This window comes from Lampetra planeri, chromosome 39, assembly GCF_965212315.1.
Source record: "Lampetra planeri chromosome 39, kcLamPlan1.2.h2, whole genome shotgun sequence".
NCBI classification, from domain to species: domain Eukaryota; kingdom Metazoa; phylum Chordata; class Hyperoartia; order Petromyzontiformes; family Petromyzontidae; genus Lampetra; species Lampetra planeri.
In genome coordinates this window covers 733,588-751,717 of record NC_136145.1, presented here as the reverse complement: position 1 = coordinate 751,717, position 18,130 = coordinate 733,588, and the positions used below count along the sequence as shown (strand labels likewise).

The 18,130-nt window shown below is 57.8% G+C and overlaps 2 protein-coding genes across 2 annotated transcripts in view; both read left to right on the top strand.

Moving 5' to 3' along the window:
- Positions 1 to 2,197: 2,197 nt before the first annotated feature.
- On the top strand, positions 2,198 to 8,663 carry GPR150 (G protein-coupled receptor 150). The gene is made up of 4 exons (XM_078612410.1): positions 2,198 to 4,767; positions 5,588 to 5,705; positions 6,617 to 6,880; positions 7,455 to 8,663. The coding sequence occupies exons 2-4, from the start codon at positions 5,625 to 5,627 to the stop codon at positions 8,661 to 8,663; spliced, it is 1,554 nt and encodes a 517-aa protein (XP_078468536.1). The 5' UTR covers positions 2,198 to 4,767; positions 5,588 to 5,624.
- Positions 8,664 to 11,410: 2,747 nt separating this feature from the next.
- LOC144731436 (superkiller complex protein 3-like) overlaps positions 11,411 to 18,130 on the top strand; it is a 36,462-nt gene continuing 29,742 nt past the window's right edge. Inside the window, 5 exon segments of the mRNA XM_078612473.1 lie at positions 11,411 to 11,505; positions 14,129 to 14,236; positions 16,460 to 16,603; positions 16,741 to 16,832; positions 17,819 to 17,894. Of these exon segments, the coding sequence (XP_078468599.1) occupies positions 14,147 to 14,236; positions 16,460 to 16,603; positions 16,741 to 16,832; positions 17,819 to 17,894 (402 nt within the window). The 5' untranslated portion in view covers positions 11,411 to 11,505; positions 14,129 to 14,146.

Below are 18,130 nucleotides of genomic sequence, written 5' to 3'. Positions count from 1 at the left end.
GGACGACCTCGCGCTAGCCAGATGTCAATTTATTAATAGGTCGGAGCCGCTGATGTGGCTAATAAGTTCGATAAGTTTGAAAGGCTGCCGCTCAAGCAGCCAGCATTTTGCAGCAGCTGGATATCCGGTTATCCCGATGATCGACTTTCCCAAAATTTCAGGGGGGGCTGAGCCCCCCCAGCCCCCCCTGTGGCTCCGCTCCTGGGCTGGAGGCAGAATAGGAGCAGAAGAGGAACCATGCTTAACCAGGGCAAACGGATTAGCACTTTCATAACAGGACTTGAAGGTGCCACCATTTATCTGCAAGCCTGATCTCCATGTGTAAAGGAGAGAGGACCATCAGTCGGGAGTGGCGGAACGTTTAGCTCCATTCCGTCGTGATGTCGGGAGGCCACTGGAGTGCACCCTGGTACGACCCCACGCGTCCCAGAGAGGAATGCTCGAAGCTTGCGAAATCCTCCTGGTTTTTTGTTTTTTAACCCCCCCCCCCCCAACTGGAACGTTGAATCATCACACCGCTGTGATCGTGTGGCATTTGGCCGCATGGCTGCCGCTGGATCCGTGACAACGACATTGAATAATGGACGAGCGGCGTTAGGTTTCAGCTGGGGGGGTGGGCCCAGCTGGGTGGGGGTCTGGGAGGGTACGATACGAAACATCTTGTCGATCTTGCTGGGATTCAAAGAACGTTGAATACATGTTGTGGGTTCATTCTCCAACACACCGGTGTGCTGAGCTAGCAACGAATTGGCATGTTCTGTTTTCGTGACAAACCTTACTAATTGGCTGTGTCGGGTGGTGGCGAGTTTAACGACACGTTTATATTTACGCGATCTAACCCCAAAAAAAGCCCCTCTTATGGATCCAAAGACGATCGACAACATCGACTGGGATCCAGAATGCGCACCAAGCTGGGCGACCGCGGGAATTCCGCCAAGCGAGGAAGCGGGCGAGAAAGGAGCGCTCGATGGCCCGCAGGAACACGGCCCGCCCGTGGTTCCTCCGGAGGAAGACTAAGGGCCGTCTTCGAAGCGTGCGTGCGTTCGTGCGGTGGTAGCCACGTTTTAATTTGTGATCAGTTTCCGTCCGGGGCGACTTGGCCGCGTACGTATCCCCGACCGCGCGATCCGTATTGTTGTCCAGTGCCCGAAGGGCAAATGTTTTTGTAATTGCTCGTTGAGCTCCCGCGCGTTATTCCTCTCCGGCGAATGGCACGGAAACTAAAAGTTTTGCGAGCGGCCGGGGCTCGACACGAGACGACCTCTGCGTACCAGCGAGGCCCCGGAGGGGGTCGCGGACGATTCCAGCCTGATCGCCGGGGCCGCTGTTTTGACGTCTCAGCTGAAGGCCGCGTCTCGGCAGGTGTCGTTCCGTGCGCTTGGAACTCCGCGGCACGCAGAGCCACGGCAGCGCCGCTGCGGCCGCCCGGGCCTTGGCCACGTCGCAGCGTTGCCCCAAAGCTGCGCTGCGTCCAACTCGTCCCTCAGAGGAAAAAAACGCCCAATGCGTCATTGTTGGCTGAGAGCCACCAGGCTGCGAGAACTTGGTGGGGTTTGGTGGTTCTCTGCCTGTCGCCACGCGACTTCCGGGTGGCAGGGGGGGAGATAATTTTGTTTTGCGCCGGGAGAGACGTCACCACCTCCTGGCCTTGTTTTCTAGACTTCGCGGGTGACTTGCGCCACGGCTGTAAGACCAAAGGGCTGGTGTGGGGTCGCGTTCCGAGCGAGCGTGCGAGCAATTGACCGATGTCTAACTACAACCCGCTGTCTTGCGAATGGAACGCCCCTGATGCTTCGATGCAGCGCCGCAACCATCGGAGCGAAATGTTGCATCCAGAGCGGGCGGCATATTGGACCAGTGGTGATTCTACTGGGGGCCTAAGAGGGACTTGTGTCCCACTAATGAACAGCTGTGATTTCCCCCCCCGAACCTTTCCACCGCCCCCCTCCCCCATGAACAACGATTCAGAGGCACTATGAGTGATTGGGGAGGCAGTCGACTTGAAGTGGTGGAAGAGTTCATCTCTGCCGAAGTGGTCGACCGCACTTCGCCATCGCTCCCTTCCAGTTGCAGTCAACACCTGACCTCTCAGGACCGCTCTCAGTCTCCCACTGGTGGAGTGTCGTGCCGTGGATGTTGTTGCCCTCTCCCCCCCGCATCTCCCCCCTGCATGTCCCCCCCGCATCTCCCCCCGCATCTCCCCCCTGCATGTCCCCCCCGCATCTCCCCCCGCATCTCCCCCTCCTAGGGGCCCCTCCATTTACCGTGCCCCGAGGATCGCCACTGTGACGTGACGCCACTGTGACGCCACTGTGGTGACGTGACGTCACTGTGACGACGTGTGTCTGTGCGGTCGAGGCCGCCGAGTTCGCCGCCCGCTGTTGAATGCGAACGAGGCCGCAGCGCGAACCGTCGTGTCCCTGCGCCTCGCTACTCGCTTCTAACGGGAAACAAATTTAGTTTGTCTCCCTTGAAGGCGATTCCTCGCTTATTTCTCAAGGCAATTCGACGCACAAGCGAGTTTTTTATTTAATATCCCTAAAGCAAGATGTGTGATGCGTCCTTACCCAGAAGGGGGAGACGCGCGGCGTCATCGTCGTCCCCTGTTTGCTTGTAAATTAAAGGGTGGCGTCGATTCACCCCCATTTCTTCCTGTTCAATGTGAAAAGTAGAGGCCATATCCGGGGAAGTATGGACCTTTGCCGGCGACCGCCTGGCTTGGCTTGGCCGCCGACCTTCTCTCGGATCGCGCTTTCGTGGCCTCGAGTTTTCTCTTAATTTCTATTAAATGGTCCGAGGGGTTTTAGTCCGCGAAACGTCGCCTCTGCGAACCAGAGAGCAGCCTCTGGCACGCTGCTCAGTGGCCGCGAACGACCTCTCGCGGCCTGCGGAAGAGCCGGTCGTTCTTCTCGTGACCGTGGCCGCACTTTGGCCCAATAAAACCTTTAAACAAAAGATGTTTCTCGTTCGCGGCCCCTTTTGACCTCTGCGAGCAGCAGTGGCGAGACGCGAGCCGCAGCGCGAACGAGTTGAAGAGCTGTCGAGAGACGCACCCCCCCCCCCCCCATCGCTCCCACACAGGGTCATAGGCAGCGTATTTGTTTGTGAGCTCGGAAGCGGGGGGCCGGTGGCTCCTCTCTGCGTGGCTCCGTGCGGAGCTCGGAGAGGAAATCTCCGGCAAGCTTTGCGAGGCCAGTCCACTGGCGGCGGCGCAGTGCTGGTGGCGCCACAACTGTGCTGCTAAACCGGCGACCCGAGTTCGATTCCCGCTCGTGTCCAACAGCTGATGGATATGTGACACACGTGTTCTGGCTTTCCTCCGAGACCGACAACGGCCTTCGATGAGCGCCTGGCGCAGTGTGTAGGACCCCAGCGCTGGGGGGAGGGGGGGTGAGGCGGCCGGCCGGGCGTGGTGTTCGCTAACGACGCCAACACGAACAGCCTGCTCAGGCTGTCAGGGGGAAGAGGAGGAGGGCATCCCCTTTGTGTGTTTGTCTCGGCGGGTTTCAATAGAAGATGGGCGTCTGCCAATCCGATCCGGCTGAAAGACTGGAGCCCTTGAGGACCACGCTGCACGGCGCGGCGTTACCCGGCAGCCACGTGCAAGTCCACGAGGGCTGGAGTTGAGCGGACACCATCGCGCCAGCGTGTATCTCGGCTTAAGGGTTCGGAAGGTGTGATTGTGTCCACATGCCCAGCGTCACACGGGCGGGTATCGCGTGTGCATCGCCTAATTACACGAGCGTTAGTTGTTTGTAGATGTTTTGGTTAATAAAATGAAGAGCCTCAAGGTGAAATGGGTGTCGCGTGCGTGCCTTGTTGTTGTCGCGATGGTCGTTCGCTCTGCTGGATTCCCCGACGGCCGGCACGGATCGACCCCCTCGAGTTCCGAGAGGTCGTCGGTTCGAGGCCCAGCTCCGTCATCGACCGTCACGCTGGCCACAGCCTCGCGTCGACAGCGCCACGGGTTGTCGATTCGTCGTCATCGCGACCCACGTGGGCAGCTAGTCCGCAGATGTCCACCGCACACATTTCGTAATTTTTTGTCGCCAATTCGAAGTCCCCCCCCCCCATGTACGGCCCGCGACGTCTCACGTGGCTCGCAGCCCTTCTAGGTCTCTGAACTCGATCAGCGCGCGTTCGTTTTCGCATTTTGATTCTTGGACAACGCCAAGCCGTGTTCACCGTGGCCCACCGAAAGAATGCAGTGTTTGGAAGTCCTATTCGGCCCGTAGGTTCCACCGCCTGTGTGCTGCTTTAGATGATGTTCGGGTCTCCGCAGCGCACCACACGCACCGCGGTCACACAGCGAGGTCCCAACATCACGACCGCCCGGCAACAGGACCCGAACCTTCACCCCGCACACTGACCGTCCATGCCACCCGGCACACACTCAACAACAACAATAACAACCAAACTACAGCGGTCGTGGCAGGTGCGCGCGTCTCGTCATTCCGTGCCCCCCCCCCACCGCTCGCCAGCCCGAGACGATCATCGTGTCCGCCGTCTTTCTTGTCGTGCGGTGACGCCAGCAGCCGCCCGCTCCTTTGATGGTGGTGGTGGACGGTGCCTGTGATGGGTGGACCCCGTGTGTGTGTGTCCGTGTGTTTGTTCCGCACTTAAAAGCCGAGGCGGGTTCGAGGCTGTGCCACACGGACGCGTGAGCGCGAAGGGGTCGCGGTACAGCGGGGCACGGATCGGAGCTGTGGACAATCGTCCGTGCTGACCCGGCATGAAGGGACAGAGCTAACGGCAGCAACAGCACAGGTATAGATACACACACACACGCGCGCGCGTATACACACAGGCATGTAAAGATCACAAAGCCCACCCGTGTAGCCTTAACCGTCTGTAGGGACCGGCGCTGTTAGCGAGCACCTGTCAAGGCCGGCACGGCACACGAGGTTTTGGGTGGCCAACACCACGCCCGGCCGCATTTGTCTCCCTTGTGGCGATGTTTAGACACCGCACCAGGTACTCATTTGAGGCCGTGTTGACCTTTAGGGGAAGCCCAGAGCTGGTTCAGGTAATCGTTACTGGTGTTGACCGTGAGTGGGAATCGAACCCGGTTGACACGCATGTACACATGGCTATGTACTCAGATGTATGTGTTACGGGTGCACATTTAGTAATGACACGCATTTCGTGTACAACAGCACATTTTAAGAAGAGTGGCTTTTATGTTTTCATGTAGCAAAACAGGTAATGTTTTTATATACGTAGGTTATAGTTATTGAAATGAAATAGAGTTTTGAGATTCAACGATAGAATTCAAACGGACATTAGATATTGAACGATCGAAAATAATCAGCTTGACCGATTTGCCCGACTGGTGATGACTAATACCTTTTGAATCCATGAACACTACATTTGTGATCACGTTACAGTCTATTGTTCTTTTTGCCATTAAAAACGATGGTCCCGTAAAAGTGTTAACATTTTTCTGAAGCACCCTGTGTCTACACAGTGTATATATAATAGAGAAATTGGCCCTTCTGCATCGCAGTGGGATTTGGAGCGACCGTTGCGCCGGGCTGCACACAGACAGGGGCGGTGGAAGTGATGCCCTCTTCTCTCTTCCTTGCAGAGCGGCGGGCGGGTCGCGTCCCGCCGCTGAATCGGACATGGAGCTCAACTCGTCCCAGCTGTGGGAGCGGAACGGCAGCGGCGACGGATTTGACGTGGCGCGCACGGACACCGCCCAGGTGAGGCGCCACGGTGGCTAGGAGACGTTACCGACCTCGCCTGGGTATGCAGGAGGCCGACCCTGACGCCTGCTGCTGTGTATTTGGAGTCTGCGTGTCTCTCTCTCTCTTCCTCGCTCCCCCGTGGTCGCGTGGATTTTTCTCTGGGTCCTCCGGTTTTTCCCCTCCACATTTAGAATCAATGTCACCACGCGTTTAGAGTGAGCTTTCATTTGTGGCCAGATCGCTTCTGGGAAAAAAAAGAGAACGACATCGCTCAGTGTTTTGCTGCCTTGCCCAAGTTTGCATTTTGTGTTCGAGAAAAATCGGTAAAATTGTCTGTACAGTACTTGTGCAATTTCTACTTATAAACTTCATATGTATTTGTGTTGCTCATGTTCAATGCCTCGCTTTGCATTTGTATCTACTTTGCACTCCTGTGGTTGTTTCGTATTGTTTGTTGTTCTTTTCGTAACTTACTCACCCACCCCGACTGGACAAGCGTGAAAACGAGCTTCATGGCTCATCGGATTCCTCCAACAGTCGAAGCTTAGATCCTCTCTCTTCTCGAGCGAGCGACATAATCAATGAAGGACATTGCATCATCATCATGATGGTGCAACGTCCTTCATTGTTATCCGAATCAAAATATTGATTTATGCTGGAGCCATCCGTAGCAGTACAAAGCTCTTTTTTTCACAGATGCCCAGTAGCTTTTCACAGATGTCCACCTCCGATGAGCACGGTTGGCTCCGCACGGTGCGAAATAATTTCAACAAACACACACACGTGTCAGCCGAGCAGGCGCTCCAAGCTTGACAATCACGATTACGATGACTTTGCAAAAAATCCTTCAATTCTTCACTCCGCTTTGCACCCCCCACACCCCTCCCCTCGCCCCCCCGCCCCCCAACCTGCCCCGTTGCGTGCAGGCGGTGACCTACGACCGCAGCAGCCGCATCGCCACGCTGGCCACGATCTTCACGCTCTCCGTGCTGGGCAACGCGTGCGTCCTCGCCAAGATCGCGTGCGGCGCGGCGCGCGGCCGCCGCAGGGCCCGCCGCGTGGACGTCCTCTTCAGCAACCTGGCAGCCGCCGACCTCTGCGTGGCCCTGCTCACGCTGCTCTCGCAGATGGTCTGGGAGGCGCTGGAGGACGCGTGGCTCGGAGGCGACGCGTCGTGCCGCGTGCTCAAGGTGCGTGCAGCACGAGCGGCGGCGGGGTGGGTCGGTGGTGGTGGTGCCGGTCACCTCGGTCAGTCAAGCCGTGGCTCCCGGGTCTGTCCCGTGACTTCCGGCCGGCAGCGAGTCTTCGACATTTCACGTGATCTCGATGTGCATCTAGCCTGGCGCAAGAGTCGTGGTGACGTCACCGCCACTGAGTGGCGAACGGTGGCAGGTTGGGTGTTGATAGTGTGGAGCGGCGGCGCAGCGGTTTGCGAACTGCGCTATGAACCCGGCGGTGACCCGAGTTCGATTCCCGCTCACGGCCAACACCATTGACGGTTATCTGAGCCGCTCCTGGGTACCCCCCTAGGTCGACACAGCCTCAAAATGAGTACCTGGTGCGGTGTGTAAAAAAACTTCGCCACTAGGGAGACAAAGGCGGCCGGGCGTGGTGCTATACGGAGGAACTTTGCCTTTGCGGTGTGGTTAGTATGGTGTTGTGTGTGTGGCGAGTGCGGTGAGTCCCGTGTCATTGCTGCTGTCGCCGCTCCCGCCGCCCCCCTCGCTGCCCCCCTCACCGTCTCTGCCCTCCACCCCGCAACAGGTGGCCCAGATCTTCGGTCTCATGGCCTCGTCCAACATGATCGTGGTGATCGCGCTGGAGCGCCACCGCGTCATCCTCTACCCGCTGGAGCCTCCGCTGCCGGCGCGCCGCCTCTGCCTGTCGGCGTGGCTGTGCGCGCTGCTCCTCTCCGCGCCGCAGGCTCTCGTGTTCCGCGCCGTCCACCCGGACCCCGCGCAGTTCTCGCTCTCGTTGTCGTCGCCGTCGTCGTCGCCGCCGCCGTCGCCTTCGCCGGCCGCGTCCGGCCGCTGCGTCAGCACTTTCTCCGAGCTGCCCCGCTGGCACTTCCAGGCGTACATCATCTACGGCGCCACGGCCGTGTTCATCGTGCCCTTCTGCGTGCTCTGCGTCGCCTACACGCGCATCCTCTACACCGTCTGGAGCAAGGAGCGCTACGCCTCGCCGGCGCGCGCCGTGCCCGGCACCCCGGCCGACTCGCGCCGGAGGCCCAGCAACGGCGGCCGCGCGGCCAAGGGCCCGGCGGCGGCGGCGGGGCCGCTGCGCGTGAAGCCGGCCAACAGCGCGCTCCCCCGCGCCAAGGTGAAGACGCTGAAGATGACGCTCGTCATCATCCTGCTGTTCATCGTGTGCGGGCTGCCCTACTTCGTGCTCGAGATGAAGTTCGCGTTCGGCAGCGCGTCGCGCGCGGACGAGCAGGTCACGGCCGTGCTCGGCATCTTCGTGGCCTCCAACTGCGCCGTCGACCCCTTCGTCTACCTCTTCTTCAGCTCCGACAACCGCTACGTGCGCTACCTGGAGACCAGCCTGTGCTTCGCGTGCCTCCACGCCAGGGGCCGCGGCCGTCGCGGCGGAGCCGCCGGCCTCGGCGGCGGCAGCGCGGCGCTCGCCGACGGTCGCCGCCAGAGCCGGCAGCAGGGGCACGCGGACGGGCGCGCCGGGCTGCGCCGGGACCGGCAACGGGACCGCCTGCGCTGCGCGAGCCGGCAGCCCGGCGCCGCCGCCGCCGGTTGGACGCTGGGGCCCGCGCTCTGGGGCTGGGGCGGCGGCGCCGCCTACTCGGAGGCGGAGCGCGGAGCGCCGGCGGGCCGGTGGAGCCGAGGGCGCCGCGGGGAGCCGTCCAGCTCGTCGTCCGAGCTGGAGAGCGCGGCGTGGTACGGCACGTCCTTCTCGCTGGGCCACAGCGAGGGGCGATCCGCGAGCGACTACTCGGTGTGCGAGAGCAGCTTCTGAGCTTCGCTCGCACTCGGGCACGTGTGGCCGGGCCACTTTGCGCGCATGCCCAGCCACCGCATGCCCAGCCACCGCATGCCCAGCCACCGCATGCCGAGCCACTGCATGCCCAGCCACCGCATGCTAAAACAGCTTCTGTTTGGTCAGATAGAGGGGGTTAAACGAGCGCAGCACGGGCTGGAGGAAGGAAATACTGATGCGGTACAGGAGGATGTGGAGCTGAGTGGACTTGTCGATGACTGGTACTGGCAGTGTCAAGACCAGCCTCTGTGGAGGAGGCTCCTGAATGACGCTACTCTGGGGAGTTGGAGGCAGTCGCTCTCCAACAACGAGCTGAGCGCCGGGCATATTAACAAGCAAGTTGGCAACCCATGGCACCTGCGTCTGTCCCGGGACCTCCTGCCAGCGAGCCTTCGACACTTCACGTGGCCTCAAAGTGCACCTGGCCATGCCCCGGTGGCTTTACAGATTGATCGCATTCGTGCTGCCAGTATGCCGCAGTGGCCTGTGGAACGCTGCGATGGTGCAGGCTTCCCTCGTCCTATGCGGGTTCGGTGTGTGGGGAAGTATTCGATAGGCGACGTTGCGGGCAAATGGCCTTTCTACACATGGGCCCCCTTGACCACTCCACACGTGTCCCCTTGGCCACTCCGCATTGGTCCTTATAGCCACTCCACATGGGCCCCTTGGCTACTCCACATGGGCCCCTTGGCTACTCCACATGGGCCCCCTTGGCCCCGCGCCGCGGGTGACCCAGTGGTGTTTGTTTCAGAGGCCACGTCTCCTTTTACTTCCTTCTCACAGCCCCCCGTGCCGTCGACTCCCTGCTGCTGTGACTCATGCATGCTGCGTAACGTGTACGGCTTTCCGGCGTTTTGTGTCTACGTGGCTTGTTCGTGATTCCCGCTCACGGCCAACACCATTGACGGTTATCTGAGCCGCTCCTGGGTACTCAACTAGGTCGACTCAGCCTCAAATGAGTACCCTGGTGCGATGTGTAAACATCGCCACTCGGGAGGCAAAGGCGACGGGGACGTGGTGCTGGCCACCCACCCCCTCGTGTGCCGTGCCGGCATTCATAGGTGCTCGCTAACAGCACCCACAGGCTTATATATGGGAAGGGGGGGGGGATCTTTGTCTTTGTGTCACTGGACACCGCTGGGACGGCCTCGCAGGTGACACGTTTGAGTGAGAAATGCTCTTCAGTGCGGCTGCTCCGTCGGGACAGCCGTGGCGACGTTTCACCTCGCACCTTGGAGGCATCTTCAGGCATTGTGAATACACCCGAGGCTTTGCCACTGCTCATGGGAGGCCATTCATTTGTACCATAGACTCATAGACTCATAGATTCATGGGTTCCATAAATGTATCGGTACAATAGATTCATAGGTACCATAGATTAATCGATGCCATAGATTAATCGATCACATAGATCCATGGGTACCATAGATTCATAGGTACCATAGATTAATCGATGCCATAGATTAATCGATCACATAAATCCATGGGTACCATAGATTTGTCGATACCATAGATGTATCGGTACCATAGATTAATTGGGAGCATATATTCATCGATACCATAGATTAATCGGTACAATAGATCCATGGGTACCATAGATTCATCGGGACCATAGATCCATGGGTCTCGTAGATTAATGAGTACCAAAGATGAATCGGCATCACCGGTACTTATGAATCATTGTGCAGTTTCCAGTCACTAAATTATCGGGTGCATGTGTAGACTGTTTTTTTTGTTTGCTGTGGAACAAGATGTGATTGTAGATTAAAATGAGATGTCGATGTTTGTTGCACGTCTGTGTGGGTTTCGTTTATTTTCAAAACATGTCCATACCATGCATGTGTGATGACAGCACACACAGTGCAGTCAACGTGACGTTACAACACCACTCGTGAAGAGCACGTGATCAACTCACAAACTCTTCGTCGGCCACGATGAAGGCCTCAGCTCGAGGGCTGGACCGGTGTCACGCCTGATGATGCCGGATGTAACGCGCCTGCGAAACGTCGGACGAAAATCGTCAAAACGATGCTTTGGCTTTTGGACATCCCTCTCCTCTCGAGTATTGCTGATGAACCAAATCGATCGGGATATCGTCCGTAGATCACGTGACAACTTGATGAGATTGGCACTGCCGGTGTTGGAGGGTTTGAGTGACACATCGAGATTGCAGCGACACGGCGATCTAACCCGAAATGAACTCACGATGTAGCGTTAATCCACCGCTGGACGAAGTCTGTCCCCTAGGCGCCATCTCTCACGAGCCCGGTGTTGTTGGTGTTGTTGAGTTTTGTTTACACGTTTGCTGGCCACAGAACGCAAAACGTCAAGCAGTGTCAGCAACAAGCAGCACGAATTATCAGAGTTGTAATGTAACACGGGGTCACCACGCGTGTCTTCAAGTGAGCAGGCCGGTCACAAGAGATCGGGGTGGGGGGGAGAGGCCGCGCGCGCCTGTGTTTGTGAACTCGCTGCCAAAGCAGCGGCAGCAGCCCACGTGGCAGGCGCCATTCACGGCTTCAACCGAGCCCCGAGTGTGGGTCAGGCCACGTGCTCCATTCATGAACCACCCCCATCAACCCCTGCACCCCAAAACATCCCAACCCAAGCCCCGCCCCCGAGCCCCCCCCCCAACCCAAGCCCCTCCCCCAACCCAAGCCCCTCCCCCAAATCAAACCCCGCCCCCCCAAGGCCCTGCCTGCCCCGCCCCCTCAGCGCGGCGCGCGCCGCATCCGGCAACTGGAGCCGGCGTCACGTGACGGCTGCCGGAAGTGTCGAGGGGAGAGGCGGCCACGCGTGGCCCACGCTCGCGAGTCTCGAGGTACAGACGTGGACATTGGCCACCGGCTCGCGGACGGGCGTGAATAATGAAACAAAACCACAATACGGATCATTGTCATCATTACTATCATCATCATCATCGTCGTGCTCGTGTTGCCGCAGCTGTCGCGCGTAATTGAGCAGACGGACGGGGTGAATGTATCGGACGGCAGCAGCAGCACTGTCATTCACGGCACATCGGGTCAGTCCCCCGCTGCTGTGTGAGTGCTTCGTGGGGTTGTTTGGCCATACTTCACCTCGCTGGTCAGTGCTGCTTGGTGAATGCATGGCCGGGTGGTGGTGGGGGGGGGGGGTGGAGGCCCCACGACCCGTTCAGATTCAGTTCCTCTCGCCACTGATGTTAGCCGTGGCGGGGAATTGATTGCAGGCCACGAGATGTGTTGCGCAGTGCGCTCGCCACTGCCTCGACACCCACGCGACGCAGCGTCACGCGATGATTGATGACAGAGACTGTATATATACTGTATATACAGTAGTGTATATACAGTAGCACAGTATGGTGTCCGTGGTACACAGCGCTGACCAGCGCGGTGAAGTATGGCCAGACAAGCCTCGTGCCTGACGCGGCGTGGGGAGGCCCTCATCCAGCAGTGGATTGACAGAGCCCCCTACACTGCCGCAGCATTGTCAGTGCGTGCAGCTGACGTGCCCATGCTTAAGCAGTGTAGGCTTTACAAAGCCGCCTTGCACACTTGGCAATGTGTCCCCGCGGTCTGGAGAGCGGCCTGAGTTTGCATTTGTTAGCGCAGATGAGCACCACTGAGCTAGTGCCAATGCACTTACACTCTTACAATGTATCTTGCGTTGCTCATTTAAGTGTGAAACCGGGTCTTTATTAAACGAAACGACTTAAACAAATACATAATTAAGTTATGAGCGCATTGACAAATATAGTCTAGGCCGAGAGCCGTATTTGCCACTCCACTGCTGGATGATGATGGCCCCTTCCTGAGCAGGATTTGACCAAACCTCACCACGATGGTCACTCGTGGGTTGGTGGAAAACGAGGGGGGGGGGGGCATAGAAGTACTGTACTACTCCACAAGGCTGGACGTTACTGCGCTGCCCTCTGCTGCCCACCACGCAGGCGTGCAGCAGCAGCAGCCTATAACACCTTGTTGTGCACGGCGGTGATCGTGCACTATCCGAGCGCTATCGGGGCCCTGGCAGCGAGGGATTTGAAGGGACGCTTTGGCCCACGAGATGAGCCGGGTACAAAATGGGACCTTTTTGCCAGGATAATAGTGTGAAGACGACTTGCCACACTTCTCTTGAGATGGCACTTTATTGAAGACACGTTCACTTGACACAGGCGGAGACCCCCGCCGCAACAGCCCCGAGTCTCCCGCGCATCTCCCCCTTTTATACCGACACGAGGCCACGCCCCCCTTCTCGAGCATTCTCGCCGACTCTGGACGCTCGCAGACTCCACCGTCCTCGTCCGTCGCCTCACCACGGCTCCCTTCCCGATCATTCCCGCAGCCACCAGTCCCTTCGCACTCGCGACTGACTCCCCTGTCATTACCTCCCGTGGCCACTAGTGCACTCAGCGCATGTAGACTCTCCTGTCATTGCAAAAAAATAAGAATCGGTTTTACCCTTTATGGCAATAAAACAGGTGTCAAGATGTTCAAACACCAAAGAGATACCTTTTGCAAGGAATCAAACCTGCACTAAGCACACGCTAATGCAGACTTGATTCCTCTTCGAATTGAAAGTTGGTGGGGGAACATTTTTGAATCAAGCCGCAATCAAATCGTGGAGCCCCCCCCCCCCACGTCTGCCCAATGTGAAATGTTTCCCCCGCAAAAATTATTAAGTTTGCTCCACTAGGTAAGTTACTAAATTTGCCCTCTCCCCTGTTCCTGCTCACAGTCCCCCCTCCCCGTGAACCAAACTCAGTTTAAATTCCCTCCGTGTGGCGGTCTATAATCTCGGGAACAACGGAGCGAGGATGTTTTGGGATCACAACCTCACCATCCTTGTGCTGCTTGAAATCACGTTTGCACCTCAAATCTCCTTCCAAGCGTGTACTTACAATTGAATGCTTTGCTTTGCAGACTTTTAAGTTATAAATGGTTTTTTTTGGTATGTGATGCGTTGTTAGCCTGATATTTTTCTGTGCAAGTACCATGTTGTTAAATCTTGATTTGAAGCTTTCGTGACTGCAGGAATCCATACTTTCTGGTTCTTTCAGCAAAGTCACGTTGTTGATGTGCGACCTTGCCATTCGAAACGTGACGATGAACACAGTTGTGTTCATGTGTTTGTGTTGCTGTAACCAGATTTCTGTCACCAGGTCCCTATATAAAATGAGCATTTATTTTCCACTGGGTTTCATCTTTGCCAAAATAAACCCAAATAAACCTCAAGTAAACATTGTCCCCTCCTACTGGCAGACCGGGCACTGGTGTTCACCTTGTACCGCACAGGGACAGCTGCCATTGGGAAGAAGGGTCCCTCTTTAGAAAAAAAACGAGAATAAAAAAACCTGCCCTCTGAGATATTTCGTTACGACATGGATGCAATACGAGTGTAAGTCGCGTGACTTGTTCTTACGGTGAGGGGTCATGTGACTTTGTTGTTGTTGTTGTTACGGTGAGGGGTGAAGAGGCCGCGAGATGGCGAGCAAGGAGGTGAAGGTGGCCCTGAAGGCGGCGCGTGAGGCCATCAATGGCAAGGACTTCAAGGAGGTGCTCAAGCACTGCAAGGTTCGGCGCTCACTCACGGGGGACACAACGCAAAATCTAACGTCCGCCGTTTCAATTACATATTCTTAATCAACTCGAGCCTCCTGTAAATCACGTGACTTCTGTGTGGCCGCTATGGTGTGGACCGGAGGCCACTTGAAGGGATCTAAGTGGTAGCTCTGTGATGTCCGCTTCCGTGGGCCGTACTGCTCTGCATGAAACCCCAAACAGATCTCATGACACTACACCGATAGGACAAATTGGGAAAAAATTGGTGGAAAAGACAACAAAAAGATCTAATAACTTTTTTTCCTGTATTTGCAAAACGGGTGGCTCATCTCCGAAACGCCATCTAATCGGGGTCGTGAGTTCACATTGTGAGTTCAAATTCTGGCCAGGGTTGATGGACATAGTGGCAAAATGACAACCCAAAAAACACATCGCCCAAAGGTTTACGTGTTTTGTTTTTATTTTGCGTGATATGGCACAGCCAGATCGTGAGCGCGTGTGTGCGCGTGTGTGCACGCGCGCGCGTTTGCCATCAAACGGCGCGCGCGTCGCATGTCGCGTCGCGAGCGCCCTCGCGCCCACGTCGCGGCCGTGATGTCACGGCCCCATGCCGGGCGTTTGAAGCGCGGGGATGCAACACCCGGCAGTCGAGCTGTCGCAAAAGGGCGACCACCGCCACACTTGAAGTTCCGCACATCAAACAAAACCCTCAGTCGCCCGCCCGCCCCGCTCACCCGCCCGCTCACCCGCCCGCCTCCATAGGATGTATACAAATAACGACGGCGTGACTCGTAGCCTCTTGACTCCGCGACGCTCATGGAATTTTGCTGGCGACCAAATTAAGCCGGATGGGTGTTTACGAGCGTTTCAATCAATGAACGCAGCTGCAGTCCGACGCCGGTTTATTTTCGGCAAGCGTCGTGCGTTCGAGTTGAGGTTTTGCCCCTCGTGCGGTCAGAGTCTTTCCGCCGGGTTTAAAAAAAAATGTGTACTCTCCTGCCATTTCGCTGTCTGTTTTCCGCTCGGTGTGCGAGCGATTGAACTCGGCGATTTGTCCGATTCAAACGAACTTGAGTCATTTTGACGTGCGGTGCGCGAAGGTGCGCACATCACAAGGTTAGGGTTCCTTTCACCGCGGCACATGCGTTTGTGTGTGTGTGCTCGTGGGGAGTGGTGGCGCTGCGATTAACATGCTCTGCTATGAACCCGGCGACCCGAGTTCCATTCCCGCTCACGGCCACCAACACCAGTGACGATTTTCTGAACCGGTCCATGGCCTCCCCTCCATCAACTCAGCCTCAAATGAGTACCTGGTGCGATATGTAAACATCACCACTGGGAAGACAAAGGCGGCCGGGTTTGGTGCTTGCCACCCACCGCCTCTTTTGTCATGCCAGCCTTCATAGGCGCTACACGCTAACAGCACTTACCCCAAAAAAATTCGAAATCCTATCTTTGTCTTGTGCGTAACAGAAGCACACGAGTTGGATTGGATTGCCGTGCGAATTTTTAAAATAAAGCATGGTGAGCATGAATCGGGACAAGTTCCCACATACATACAGTTCCTCTTCACAAACACGGCCCTGAATCAACACCCTAAATCAGCATGCTCCACATGCTGAAGTGAGTAACAGCAATTCTCCCGGTCAACACGTCAAGCGAAGGCCTTACACTAACACCCCTCACCCGCAGTCTAACCCGAGCTTCAACTTGACCAGCCTTCGTGCTCTTAGCGAGCGTCGATCTCTGTCGGTGATCCTGAGCCAGTGGTGGAAATTGTACATTTCCATGACGAGAACGGGTCCATCCATAACAAAGCCAGCCTAACGTGGCGGTGCTCATGGCACGGAGGCAGGAGAGATTGATGAGGATTGATGAAGGTTGGTGATTGTGATAAGGATTATGAGGATGCCGATGATCGTGTCTGTTGTGGTCATGATGATGGGAATGATGGCGGTGACGATGGCCGTGATGGCGATGGTAAGGGTAATCGTGTTGGTGGTGACGGTGGTAGCGGTGGTGATGGTGACGATGGTTATAATAATGATGGCGGGTGACAATGGTAATGGTGACGGTGGTGGTGGTGGTGGCGCGTAAATGGCAGCGAGAATGGTAATGATGGCGATGGTAATGATGGTAATGGTGGCGGTGCGGCGATGGGTGTTGCGACGGTAATGGTGGCGCCAATAACAATGGTAACGACGGCGGTGGTGGTGGTGTGGTGTGGCGCTCAAGGCGGTGTTGCAGGCCGACAAGGAGAACTACACGGCGTGGGTGTTCATCGGCGTGGCGGCCGGGGAGCTGGACCAGCCTGAGAAGGCCGAGGACTCGTTCCGCAGGGCCGCGCACATCGACCCAGTGCAGCCACTCGCATGGCAGGTGTGTGCGAGCGTGCGCCTGCGTGCGCCTGCGTGCGCCTGCGTGTGCATGCGTGTGCATGCGTAAGTGCGTGCGTGTGTGCGGGTGAGAGCTTTCCCCCGACTCGCGTGCGTTGTTGCTGCTGCTGCCGTGTCCAGGGACTGGCGAGTCTGTGTGAGAAGTTGGAGCAGCCACACTTCAAGCAGGCCCTCCCGGACGTCTACGAGAAGCTGCTGGGCATCTTCGAGAGGTGAGGGTGAAGCGATGCTATGTGGGAGTAAGTGACGGTGCTGTGTGGGGGTGGGTGACGGTGCTGAGTGGGGGTGGGTGACGGTGCTGTGTGGGGGTGAGTGACGGTGCTACATGGGGGTGAGTGACGGTGCTGTGTGGGGGTGAGTGACGGTGCTGTGTGGGGGTGGGTGACGGTGCTGTGTGGGGGTGGGTGACGGTGCTGAGTGGGGGTGAGTGACGGTGCTGTGTGGGGGTGGGTGACGGTGCTGTGTGGGGGTGAGTGACGGTGCTACGTGGGGGTGGGTGACGGTGCTGTGTGGGGGTGGGTGACGGTGCTACGTGGGGGTGGGTGACGGTGCTGCGTGGGGGTGGGTGACGGTGCTACGTGGGGGTGGGTGACGGTGCTGTGTGGGGGTGGGTGACGGTGCTGAGTGGGGGTGAGTGACGGTGCTACGTGGGGGTGGGTGACGGTGCTGTGTGGGGGTGGGTGACGGTGCTGTGTGGGGGTGGGTGACGGTGCTACGTGGGGGTGGGTGACGGTGCTACGTGGGGGTGGGTGACGGTGCTGTGTGGGGGTGGGTGACGGTGCTACGTGGGGGTGGGTGACGGTGCTGTGTGGGGGTGGGTGACGGTGCTGTGTGGGGGTGGGTGACGGTGCTGAGTGGGGGTGGGTGACGGTGCTTTGTGGGGGTGGGTGACGGTGCTGTGTGGGGGTGGGTGATGGTGCTGAGTGGGGGTGGGTGACGGTGCTACGTGGGGGTGGGTGACGGTGCTGTGTGGGGGTGGGTGACGGTGCTACGTGGGGGTGGGTGACGGTGCTGTGTGGGGGTGGGTGACGGTGCTGAGTGGGGGTGGGTGACGGTGCTGTGTGGGGGTGGGTGACGGTGCTGAGTGGGGGTGGGTGACGGTGCTGTGTGGGGGTGGGTGACAGTGCTACGTGGGGGTGGGTGACGGTGCTGTGTGGGGGTGGGTGACGGTGCTACGTGTTGGTTGGTGCCGTTGCAGCAGCGACCGCGTGAAGTGGTGCGACATCTGCAAGAAGCTGGCGGAGACGCAGGAGGCTCAGCAGCGAGTGGACGAGGTGACGCCACCGTGCCGCTAATGGAGCGCCGTGCGTGAGGCCGGGCACGCGACGACGGCGCGGTTGCACACGTGCATGCGCGTTAGCATTTTTTTACAAAAACCCGAGTCCGATACGGCATGCCGCGTGGCTCGCGTGACCGGGGTATCGCATTGTAGCCTATGTGAAGGAGTGGGGATTGAGCAGCTGTTTCATATTTCAACTCGCGGCCCGACGGCCGGTGACGCAAGGCTGAT

Bases quoted from the DNA above. Each gene is read 5' to 3' on its own strand.
- GPR150 (XM_078612410.1), top strand. From the start codon at position 5,625: ATGGAGCTCAACTCGTCCCAGCTGTGGGAGCGGAACGGCAGCGGCGAC. The intron at 5,706-6,616 runs GTGAGGCGCCAC...CGTTGCGTGCAG, and splicing joins CGCGCACGGACACCGCCCAG to GCGGTGACCTACGACCGCAG. The intron at 6,881-7,454 runs GTGCGTGCAGCA...ACCCCGCAACAG, and splicing joins CGTCGTGCCGCGTGCTCAAG to GTGGCCCAGATCTTCGGTCT.